This window comes from Drosophila albomicans, chromosome 3 (assembly GCF_009650485.2).
Source record: "Drosophila albomicans strain 15112-1751.03 chromosome 3, ASM965048v2, whole genome shotgun sequence".
NCBI classification, from domain to species: Eukaryota; Metazoa; Arthropoda; class Insecta; order Diptera; family Drosophilidae; genus Drosophila; species Drosophila albomicans.
Genome location: NC_047629.2, coordinates 19,014,844 through 19,027,006, shown reverse-complemented (window position 1 = coordinate 19,027,006; position 12,163 = coordinate 19,014,844). Strand labels below are relative to the sequence as shown.

The window sequence follows — 12,163 nt, the reverse complement described above, 5'->3', positions numbered from 1 at the left end:
GAAAGAAAGCTACAGGCTAGTGTACTCGACTTCGAAGTACCCGCTATCCAATTTCTATTAGGTTAAAGTAGATGAATAATAATATACTGAAAAGTACTGAAATATACTACAAAATAGATGCGTATAAGGGTGTAAAAGCACTCAAAATATACCAAAAGATATATTATATGTATGCGGTGAAGCGGTATACTACTACATTTCAAATATACTATAGAGAACAAAATATATCAAACCTATAAAAATCCGACCTCTTAGCCAGTTTTTGCCGCATACAATTATTTTTGAAATACTTTACTACACTTGAGATCAGCTGTTGATGCTGAGCAAGATCTAGATGCCACTTTCTCTTTAATACAGACATTTCCTGTCGGCACAAAGATATAATACCCTTTTGCCCTATGGCTAGTGGGTGAAAAAAACACACATAAAACAAGAGAAAAACATGCGAATACAAGTGTAATATGGCGCACGAAACTGCAACAAACGAAATGAAAATGAAAATGAATCTCAAAACTGCGGCTGGCAAGGCTTTTGAAGGTTGCCCAAAAAAACAACAACGAAAAACATTGCCAAAAAAAAAAACATCAAATGAATGAAAATGAAATGATTGCCAAATTGTATATTATATTCCACACATTGTTTTATCTTTTCTTGTTTTCTTTTGTTCTCTTTACATCATGTGCACTTGTAATTATCGGATTTTCTAATAAAGTGTATCTACACATATGGGTGCCTACTGTCTTATTAAGTAACAGACTATCTTATTATATTTGTTAAATCAAAACCAAATTGCTTTCACAATAAATGCAAATGACATTCAACTATCTAAATATTTGGGAAAAAAGTCAAAATTGAAATGCACAGAAAATAGAAATGCAAATGGCATATTTTTGTATGCGGTTTTTCCAGCCGCTCCAAACGAAGTTTGGTGTCTGCTTTCTCGCTTGTTGTGGGGCACGTGCATAAATAAATTCCCAAAAAAAATTTAATTTGACCTGATTCGCTTGCACTGGCAATGTCAGGTCGACGACTATAAAATAAGACGTTGTCAGCCATGTCCTTTATACCCTGCCTACAAAGTACGAAGCAGCTTTATAAGCTATTCAATTCAACTAACTTTGGGTGTCTTTTGCTAAGTGAGAAAATTCTACAGAGTGTTCGAGGTGCCAGCAGTGAATTCAGTGCAATGTTCGTTGCTTTTCACAATCTTGTGGTAAATAGAAAAGTTTGGCACTTTTTGGCCAAAACGAGCACGTAACTGGGCTGCAAACTTCTTGTGTTTCTTGTTTTCTGAACAACACAGAAAGAAAGAAAAAAAAAGGAGAAAAGAAGAGAGAATTTTTCACATTTGGGCTTTGCTTTGCTGACTTTGCCGTGACAACTGCTTAATGGGTGTGTACAATCCAAAACTTCACGTAGAGAGTTGAGTGACGTAATGCTTTAAGCCGGTTTGGTCAAAACTAAGCTGCTTAACAAAAAATGTGTATGTGTGTGTGTGGGTGTGTGCAAATATTCAATTGTAAACCAGGCGCACAATTTAAAAAAAAAAAACAAGGAATGCAAAAATCTTTTTGAACTTTGTGTAGCTTTGATGAATTCCATTTGAATGTTAAGTTGCAATAACACGAGAATTAATTTCATATACTCCGTATGTATTTCCGCAACACTAACGCATCACACAGGGGGGCAAGCATAGCAAACGATACCCAAAGGGGCAGACAAAACCAGACCCCAAAACACAAAGAGCCAATTTGCCCACTTGGCCATTCACAAAACACAAAACAGAAAAGAAAAGTGGGTGGTGGGACAGTTAAATGGTCGGTTCGGTTACTGTTTGGCATGAGTCAACAATACACGAGGATTTGCACTCATATTTACAACAGATATTCAGAGCCTCGAAATGTTTTATAAGCACAAACACGAGTGGGGCAAACAAAAAAAAAAAAAAAAGAGAAGCTATTACAAAATATGTTTGTGTTTCATTAAAAATTTAAGACTCGCCTCTGCGAAAGGTATTAAAAAAAATGAATGTGCAAAATCAAGACTCGTGTTTATGACATGCGACAAATTTTGTTTTAAAGCGCATCGAAAAGCGATGAAGTTGTAAACATTTTGCGCTAGCAAATGTCGTAAATGTATAGAGAGTATAAACGTGCCCAAGCCGCTCATAAATTGTTAATTCACACAAAGTTCTTTAGTAGCAGAAAGCATCTATCTTAACAATGGCAGCTGCAAAAATGTGCGTATCAAGCCGCAATTTAATGTATGACTGCGATAATCGCATTTTTGTGGCCAGCTCCAAAAATTTATAGTATACTTTTGGGGGCGCCTATGTCAACATGTTGCCATGAAATTCACTTTCGGTTCTTGGCCTTCAGCTGTCGCATGCATTTTGGCACACGGTTTGGCTGCAGCTCAAAATCAATACAAGCGTTAGAAGACGTAGGCAAACATTTGGCTAATAAGATGCCAATGAAAAACTTGCAGTTGCCATCAAACTGTAAGTATGTACATGACCAAGCAAACATGTGGCTACGAATGGGGTAACGAGCTTGAACCATCTGCAGTATATGACTGGCAATAATACAGAACAGACAGAAGATGTAGTCACACAAATTGTGTGTGCGTGTTTGTGTGTTGTCCTTCGGACAGATACAAATGCAGCCACCAGTTTGCTCTCTCTCTCTCTCTCTCTCTCTCTCTTGTGTTCATTAACGTCATTTGGGCATCAATATTTATGGGGTTCGTATTTATTGTGGAAACGAAACTGATACTAGTCCCCAAAAATGGGAGGCTGAATCCTAGTGGGTTTATTGGCATTTGATGTTATTGTGTGCGGTCAGCAGTGCGTATACTTAATATGCAAATATCACACAATCGAATTACGGCAGCCTGACATCCCCCGCATTCTCAAATATTGCCATGTCACTCGCAATTTGGCATCAACTTAACGCACATCAATTCGTTAATTTATTTACAATTTTCATATGATCCAAGTAAAAGGCTTTGAGCGTGCCTCAATTGCCATAATTAACTAATATTTATTTATCATGTGAACGCTTGGGCATTTTAACATTAAACAATCTGTTTTTATTGCCTCTGGGCCATAAACAGCAGTTTTACAACACATTCGCTCGTCGCTTATCGCCAACATTTTCATAGCAGCAGCAGTTGAATCAGATTTTTGCAGTTGCATTTAAGTATTCAATTTGAATTCATGACTATGCAATTGGCCATGCATCAACAAATTTCTGCGAAGCACTTACAACATTTTCGGATGGAAAGTGAAATTTTTCGTTTACGTTTTTACTCGAACATATATCACAATTTTCTCACTCATCGCTGTCAGCAGCGCTGTGCAATAAATTTGTTTTATTGCGCATACGCCGGGTGATCATACTTTGTTGACTGAGAATAAATTCACATTTGATGAATTTTTCAAACAACTTAGTATACATATTATAGATGTGCAAAAGTTATGTAGTTGTAAACATTTCAAGTTTTTGCGAACTTCTTCCAAAAGTTTTAAATGCTGAACTACTCTCGTATAAACACAAACAGAATGAAACAGTTTTAATTGCGGCTTGCTGTGACGCAAGGCGAAAATATCTTATTATTTTTCGAGTTTTATCTAAATCACAAAATACTGACTTTAGCTGACATTCAAAACGTGTGTACCTTGAAATATTTCTATGTTTGCCCTGTCAGCTGCCGCTTAGCTTAGCTGCTCGCTGTTCTTCTCATGACGCTGACGTCGCGCCCTGTTCTTTCTCCTTCCAGTTTGTCTGTCTATTTGTTTGTCTGTCTGACTGTCTGTCTGTGTGTTTGTTTTTATTGCGCCTTGTTGTCGACTAGTAGTTGTCGACGTAGTCGTCGTCGTCGTCGTTGTCGTCTCAAGTTTATCAGCTTGCATAGCAATGAGGCAAACGATATGAAAATGCGTGTGTTCTTTTTTGCTTCTTTGCTTTTCGAGCCAATACACTTGACTGCAAAATGCAGTGCACTGTCCTCGAGTAGAGCTTTTATGGCGTGACGGCGGCATTAAATTCTTATGACAGCTTCTTCGAAATGCAATCAAAAAATATATCGCAAAAAAACCCAGAGAATATTGACAGCTTGAAAAATCCAGAGCAATGTTTTATTAATACCCCAAAAAGTGGAGTTCTTGCTAAAATTTTACTTAACTTGACTTGATGCTAGCAACATAAGCGTGTTGAATTTGTGACAATGACGTGAGCTGGCCACTTGAATAGAATAAACGCCCACACACACACACACACATACGCATACACCTATACTTAAGCACAACATAAGCTGCAGATGTTTGTTTTACGTGGCTTGCTGACTGAGAGAGTAAGAGTAAGAGTAAGAGAAAGTGAGAGAGAGTGAGGGATTCTATATTTAAGCTTAGTCGTATGTGGGAGTATACGAGTTTGTCTTGCGGCTTTGTCAGTATTCTGCTGCTTCTTCTTCTTCTTCTGCCTCTTCTTCTTGTCGTCGTCTATTGCATTAAGTTGATTTCGCGCTTCAATGGATTTTGTTGCTGCCACAACTGTGACTTTGGTTTTTGGCTCCGAGGATTTGAGGACTCGCTAGCTAAGCCACTTTTATACGCTCAATCAAATGCTTTTCGCCTTTCGCATTGTGAAAGTAAACTAGAATATATATATTTTATATTATTTATATACGAAAATTAGTGTCGAAACTCAATCGAACGTTAATAATTTGGCCAGTTTCAGCACACACACATACGCACAAAAATCGCATTTTTTTAGGCTCAATGTTCTATATATATATGTGTGTGCATGTATTTTTATATATTGACAAAAGAGGATTCTGATGAGACTGGAATTCATAATTAATTGACAGTTTGCTTTTTGAGAGGACTTTTCATGGAAAAATGTTGCTCAACGACCTTTGTAATAATGAAAACTAATTAACTTGCCCAACAACAAACATTAATATAAATCTGAGAGCAATATAATAAAGTTCCTTAAACAGCGACCCACCCACATGCCATCAACAGCAACAGCAACAGCCACAGCGGCAGCATCTGATAAAAGTCAAAGGGCAAACTAAATTAACTCAAAAGAAATTTTTTGGTTGTTACTTTGTGTACTTTGTGCACTTTCTAAACCAATTAAAATCCTTTCAAAGTATTGATTGAGGCAAGTTCCTTAAATTCTACGAAATCAACGTTCCTTACACTTTCGCCTCACAAAGGCCTAAAAGTGTTCTTTTCCTTTCTATTATTATTTTTTTTTTGTTGCTTTTTGTTGCTGTTTGTTGACATGATTTAAAGTTATTGTATGCATGATTTGGGCTACCAATAAGCAAAGCCACCAGACTGGCTGAATGAATGAATGAATGGCTGGGCGTGCACAATGAATACAAAAAAAGGCCCAAACAGACGAGAAGTTTTTCAACAAGCAGCTGAAGCAGCAGCGTCTTAACAAGTCCCACACATACACTATACACACAATGGCTAATTTATGCAAATATTTTCAAAAGGACCTTGAGCACAGTCGTCTGCAAAGTTTGTGCGCCTTCAAGTAGGCAACACTAAATCACATACGCAAGTCGTTTGTTAAAACTCTACGAGTGTAAATCTTGACAGAACTGCAAACAAAATTTGAATATTAAAATGAATTGTCAAAGCTTTGATTTTCATTTCCAAAATCGCCATTTCATTTTTTGTTCTCCCTTAAGCGTACAACAAAAGTGTTGTCAAAATAATATTTGAAAGTGTCAAAACATATTTTAATAACATCAATGCTAAATTCCTTGCTTCAATGTTATTTTTGTCCATAGAAAATACATGACAATTGTAAAAGAATTAAATGAACACAATTTAAATTGTTGTTCAATTTTTATTAGCTTAAATTAAACGTAGAAAGTAGAAGAGAAAGTCATATTTTGATTTAAAGCTTGCTCTGTATTACCTAAAATTTCAAATTTTTATATAAACTTGCATTGGATAACTGCAAAAATGCTAATTTTAATGAATTAAACTTAAACTTAACTTGCTTTTAAATTAAATTTTAAAGTTTTATGCATTTTTAATAAACTTCAATAGAATCAACTTAAAAACTGCAAAAATTCTGAGTTAAATGCATTCCATTTTTTACTTACATTTCGCTTTAAAATTCACTTTAAGCTTTTTAGCTTGCTCTAAACTATTGAAAATATTTCTTCATTTTTAACTTGAAAAGTGAATGCATTTTATAGGAAAAGCAGAAATGCATTTCATTTTTTATCTATATTTTAGTTGATGGTAAAATATAAAATAACTGCATAGCTATCAATTAAATTTTAATATTTAAATATCTTTTAGTCAAGCTGAATAATGACTGTTTTCTATAGAAAAACTAAAAAGAACTAATATACATAATTTGTTGTTTACATTTTCCATTTACTTGCTTTAAAATTGACTTTTTAGACCTTATTACAAGTAGTTTTTCGTTAAAAAGAAAACTGCAAAGATTTAAGTTAAATGCTTTTTTTCTATAGCATTTTACATTCATTAAAATAATGAAGGAAAGCGTAAAATTAATTAATTTAAATTTTCAATATTTAAATGTCTTTTAATCGACACGAAGAAAGTGTGCTTTTTCCATAGAAAAAATCAAAACGTTCTAAATAAAAGGCATTTAACTTTTACATTTTACTTGCGTTTTAATCAGCTTTTAAAGTTTTATAACAGCTTTCTTGATATACTAAAGCAAAGAATATTTTTCCATAAATTTCAACTACAAACATTAAATTGTTGATTGCATTTTTCGTACTATTTAATCCACTTTCAATACTTTAAGCTTATTCTCATATGCATCAAAACTTATTAGAGCTTTCGCTTTGTTTTATTATTTACACTTTATACATCATTTAGTGACTTTGACTATTATTTCATGGCTGCTATTTATCAAGTAGTTGTATTCCACGCTATTGACATTAATTACGGCTGATTAAGCTTAAGATCCTTATCAGCTAAAAGCCACCGCAGAATTTTGGTCGAGTTTGGCAACAAAACTTCAGGACTAATTTCTGTTAATTTACCATGTGCAGGCAACAGACACGACGACTGATACTTGCAAGGAAAGTGGAAAGCGCCAAGTGCCAAGGAAAAGGAAAAAGGGAAAGTTCGTACAACTTTTATACATTTTTTTTGGTAAACTTTAAGCGCCGCTCATCGCGTGCATGTAATGTTAATATGTGTGTGTGTGTGGATAAGTGTGTGTTCTTTGCGCCTAATTGTATGTAGTAATTTATGTTGAAAGTTTTGCAAATTTCTCATTTCATGCGCTGCTGGGTATGCAACACTTTTCGCGTTATTAGAAAATTCCAGCAGGTGAGAGATTTATGCCAGTGCCATTAGGCTGCCAATTGCACAAATGGAGGCACTGGCCTCGAGTCTTCTATATACATATTTATATATAGTACACTGTACTATCTAGCTGTTCAAGTCATTTGCCAGGGACAGACAGATAGACAGGAGAATTCTTTCGTTTCATTTCACATCGCAATTTTGCTTAAATACATAATCTTTTATTCGTACTCGACTCACCTTTAAGATTTTCCTGGCATTTGCCGTGCTTAATGGAACGATGCGAACGAAGCGTCGAAAAATGCTGAAATAGCAATTATTGTTGTTTTCGTTTTGTTGTTGTTGTTGTTGTTGATTTGGTTATTGTTGTTTGGCGTAGTATAATTCTATTATCTGCTTGTCTATTAGATTCGTTTCAGCTTATTGTTTATAATTGTTTTTATTATTATTTTTATTGTTATTGCTAATTTCACACAGTTTTAGATTAGATAAACAAACTAACACGGTTTTACAACATTTTCAAAGGTTCATTAGCCAAAAAAGCAAATACAATTCCTTAAGCACTTTTTCATTTATTTTCACTTGCGCTTTTCGCCTTTTCGTTTCTCAATTGTGGAATTTCAATTTCATTTAATTAGTATTTATTTAGCATTTTTTCTTGTATTTTTTGTATTCTTTTTATTTTTTATTGCAAATTACTTTATTTGTTTGTCTTTTTCCTTGAGTGTTGTTGTCTTGAGCAGCACAAAAGGAAACCGTTAAACTCAGCAGCTTCGAGTTAAAGTCGAAAAGATTCAGTTGAGTTGGCCCTGGCAATAACCCGGAACAACTTTTTGGCCGAAAAAAGAATTATTTATCTCAATTATGTTGTTTGTACGCCCAACTTGTGATTGTGCCTGAGTCTATATACTGAATATATAGTATGCATGTAGTATACTTAGTACTTTACGTTTTGTTTCATATGAAAATAAACATCTTGGATTTTCATTTGTTCTTTTCGATCTTGTTTTTCGCGTATTTGTTTGGTTTACGATATTAAAGATTTACGAGATTAGTTGACGTGTTTTATTTAAGATCTCCTCCATGAAGACGAACTATATAATGTGGTGTATACGTAATATCCAAGTGGGTTCTTGGCCTTGTTGATTGAGAAGAACTAACAAAAAAAATAAGGCATGTGACTGTAAACCTTTTTTAAACAAAACTCACACACTACATAAAGTGCGTAATTTATGGTTAGTTTTGCTCATTAACATTTTGTTTACATAAACATATAGAAAATATATGTGTAAAAAGAGTACATCTCATGATATTTATATTGTATGTTGCCAGCAATAATAATCGTGAAAATCCATTCAGAAGTGTTATTTATTAAACCGCAGTGTTAATTTGGCAAAATTTAAACGTTTTTAATTTTAATCGCTTTTGTGGTCATAAATATAAATAACCAAATATTCAATGAAAATAAATGGATGGAAAAACACTAAAAACGTTGCCTTCATTAAAAATGTATACAAATTAATTCAAATCAAACAGGAAAGCAAATTAGAAAATGCATTTGCAATGCAACGATCAGAGTACATTCGCCCCCTTCCCACTCGCCATCTCTCTCGCTCTCACTCCCACTATTGCATTCATCTCACTCAGTAGCTAAAACGAGAGCGAGCACGCGTCACATGTGGGCGAAGTGACGAGCGAGAGCGAGAGATTGCGGCGTAAAGTGGAGAAAACGAGATGGAAATGCAATGACAGATCAAACGAATTGAAAGGCTCTCGCAAAGTTCATGGAGAGCGAGCGGTCCATAGGGCATCATTCAGATCGCACAGCAGCAGAGTGAGCGGGAAAGGAGGCGGGAGAGCACGCACTGACTGTTCGTAGATTGTGAGATAAAAAGCCAAGGTACATTCTACATACACATGTACATTTGTACATATATTGTAAACCAAACAAAACACACGAAAATAAACGCTATGCGTTTGTATTTGCTCTACCGAAATAAACCATAAACCAAATATACATTGAATATTTTGCAACAACAGCAGCAGCACCTCACACACACACACATCTAGACTCTTATTGTGTATGTGTATACTCCATATATATTATTAGCATTATTCAATTGTTGTCAAGTTCAATGCACACGCACTCGAAAAATCACATGGCGGGTACGACGCGAATGAATATGCACAACATTTATTTTGTTTATGCCGCCGAATTCACATTTTTGTAATTAGATTCGATAATTTTTTGTTATCCGTCGCTAACTTTGTAAGTTTTGCGTAATATTTATTGTATATCTGCATACCTTGTTTTTCTTTTTGGTTTGTTTAATATTTACACTAAGCCACACGACGCCACAACAAAATGCTGAACGCACAAAATAAAACACAACGTCGGCATTTAAGTTATTAATTGATATGAAATTGAATTTTATTTTAATTTGGCCTGCTGCCGCGGAACATAAACCGAACACGTTGGGGCCGCAAACACAAATAAAAGCACAACACAACAAATGCGACGCTAATGTTCTTTTCTTTGCTGAGCGAGCGCCAACGTTTGCTTTGCGTTTTACTTTTTTTACTTTTGTTTTTGCTTTTGCGCCGCCGAACAGCTGTTGATCAAAACTGGGGTAAGAACAGTGTTACCACACCGAAAAATGCCCAATTCCAATACGGAAAAAAACGTTAGCGTCGCCCCCATTTAAATAGTAGTTGCTTTGCAATTGTCAAGGAATAACAACGGAATGCTCTTAATAATTATACGTCTCACATGTGAGCATGTTTTAATAATTACATTTTTACCGTTTACCTAGCTGACCTTCGTACTTTCAATTTAATTATGTACGTTACGTGCAGAAGAATTTTTTTGTATTATTTTAACACGCACAACGGTTATGATTTTTGTTTTTAGTAGTTAAACACAGGCGTAGCAGACGAAACGCAGCCAAACAACACGTCTAAACACAGCCACAGTCCGAACGCAACTGAACTGACAATTCGGAAACATGCTTTATATACCTCAAGGATACTCACCGGCTTCAAGGGGTTAAGCAGCGCAAGATGCGCAGGCGCAAAGCGAAAACGGTGTCAGCAGCTGCAGGGTGAGAGCGGAGCCTTTGGCCTGTAAAGCAAACACAGCTTTCGCTTTCGCAACTCCAGGGGAAACTTCACGACGCAGCACCCCTTCCCCACCTTACCACCCCTCTACCATTCTTAATCTACAAAAGCAACAGCCTGCAATGGCCAACGGTTCAGTGTGTCCACCCCAACCAAAAAACATCACATAGGCGACGCGTAGCTCGGCTTTTGCCTGAGGAGGTCAGCACGACACGTGCTACAAATGTTTGTTGTGTCAGTGTGTGTGCGTGTGTGGGTGTGTTTTTGTCTTGCTGTCCTGACCTAGGCAACCGCGAAAATGTTGTGTTGCAGCGACATTAGCCTAAATTCAAACATAACATAAATCAAATGCGAATTATTTTGTGGTTTATTTACAATTCCAACATCAGCTCAACTCATGCCGCAGTCTGCGTTCCTGTCGCCAAGCTTGTAACTTCTCTTGCCTCATTTCATTGCGTGTGCGATGTCGTGGCTGTTGCCCTCTGCGTCGCCTTGTGGCTTCCGTGTCAAAGGCATTAAAATGTGTCACTCGCGCCGGGGATTGTTCAATTCCCAATCCGGTGCGTTGCTTGCGCAGCACCGTCTTCACCGGATAGAGGCGTCCGCTTTGTGTGGGTCCCAGGCCATGTTCGCAGTCCCAGCCCTGCTTCACCATCAGTTGCAGGCCGCGATTCTTGCCCGGAATGTTGAACTTTTGGAGTTTGTTGGCGGCCACATGGGATTTACTGTTGAAACGATGTATGGTGGAGGTTTGATGTGTGCGCCAGCTGGACTCTTTGTAATCCCTTTGGCAGAGGTCGCAGAAGAATGGCGTTGTCATTGCTGTAGGTTCATCATCACCTGCATCATCTGTCGCATCAACCAAATTTCCTTGCTGCAGTAATTCCACAATAGTTACATGATTTTTTCTTTTTGCAAGTTGTAAAGCTGTGTTTCCGCTTTTGTCTTTGATTTCAGTACTTGCACCAAGTTGTAGCAACCAGGCAACAGAGTCTGTGGCGCCTTCACAAGCTGCCATCATCAATGCTGTCCAGCCATAAGTATCACAAGCGTTTAAGTCTGCCTCCTCCGCAACGTGCATTTTACGCAATTCATTCACATTGTTACTCTGGGCCAAGCGGAAGAATCGATTTCTATCGTAGGGCAACTTTGGGGGTTCCTTAGGCCTTGAAGGACTTTTGGTTACTTTTCTAGCGGTTGCTGGCGTCTCGAGAACTTCCTGGTAAAACTGGTGCACTTCGCCTCCAGTGATGCCATCGATTTTATGCTTCTCAGGTTGCTGCTTTGCCTCTTCAGCAGCGCCAGCGCGTATAAAGCGTTTTAATGGCACATGCAGTGTAGTCAGTGCTCGCCAGTTTGGATGCAGCTCGTCTCCATTAGAATTCATGTCAAATTTTATTTGTTTATCATTTCTATTTCTCGAACAAAAATAAACAAATGATGGCCAGTGTTGCCACACAAATTTCCACTGATAAGAAAGGTTGACAATTTACGGTCACTCTTCATATCAATATATCGATATATTGCAAAACACATATTTTTGTTGTTATTTAAAAGTTTTTTGCCAAGTCGAAAGCAATATAACAGTTTTCTCACATGTGTTTTCAAAAACCTGGCGATTTTTTCTATATGTTTGTATATCGCATCGCCGTTAAAATGCATATTTTCGAAATCTTGCCTGGGCACATTCGTCAAATAAAACAGCTTTAAGAAAAGCTTATTTTT

The 12,163-nt window shown here is 36.6% G+C and overlaps 1 protein-coding gene across 1 annotated transcript; it reads right to left on the bottom strand.

Moving 5' to 3' along the window:
* Positions 1–10,772: 10,772 nt before the first annotated feature.
* On the bottom strand, positions 10,773–11,902 carry LOC117567603 (G patch domain and ankyrin repeat-containing protein 1 homolog). Its single transcript, XM_034247691.2, has one exon. The coding sequence runs from the start codon at positions 11,823–11,825 to the stop codon at positions 10,824–10,826; it is 1,002 nt and encodes a 333-aa protein (XP_034103582.1). The 5' UTR covers positions 11,826–11,902; the 3' UTR covers positions 10,773–10,823.
* Between the last annotated feature and the right edge of the window lie 261 nt (positions 11,903–12,163).

Excerpts from the sequence above, each read along its gene's own strand:
- LOC117567603 (XM_034247691.2), bottom strand. The coding sequence starts at position 11,825 with ATGAATTCTAATGGAGACGAGCTGCATCCAAACTGGCGAGCACTGACT.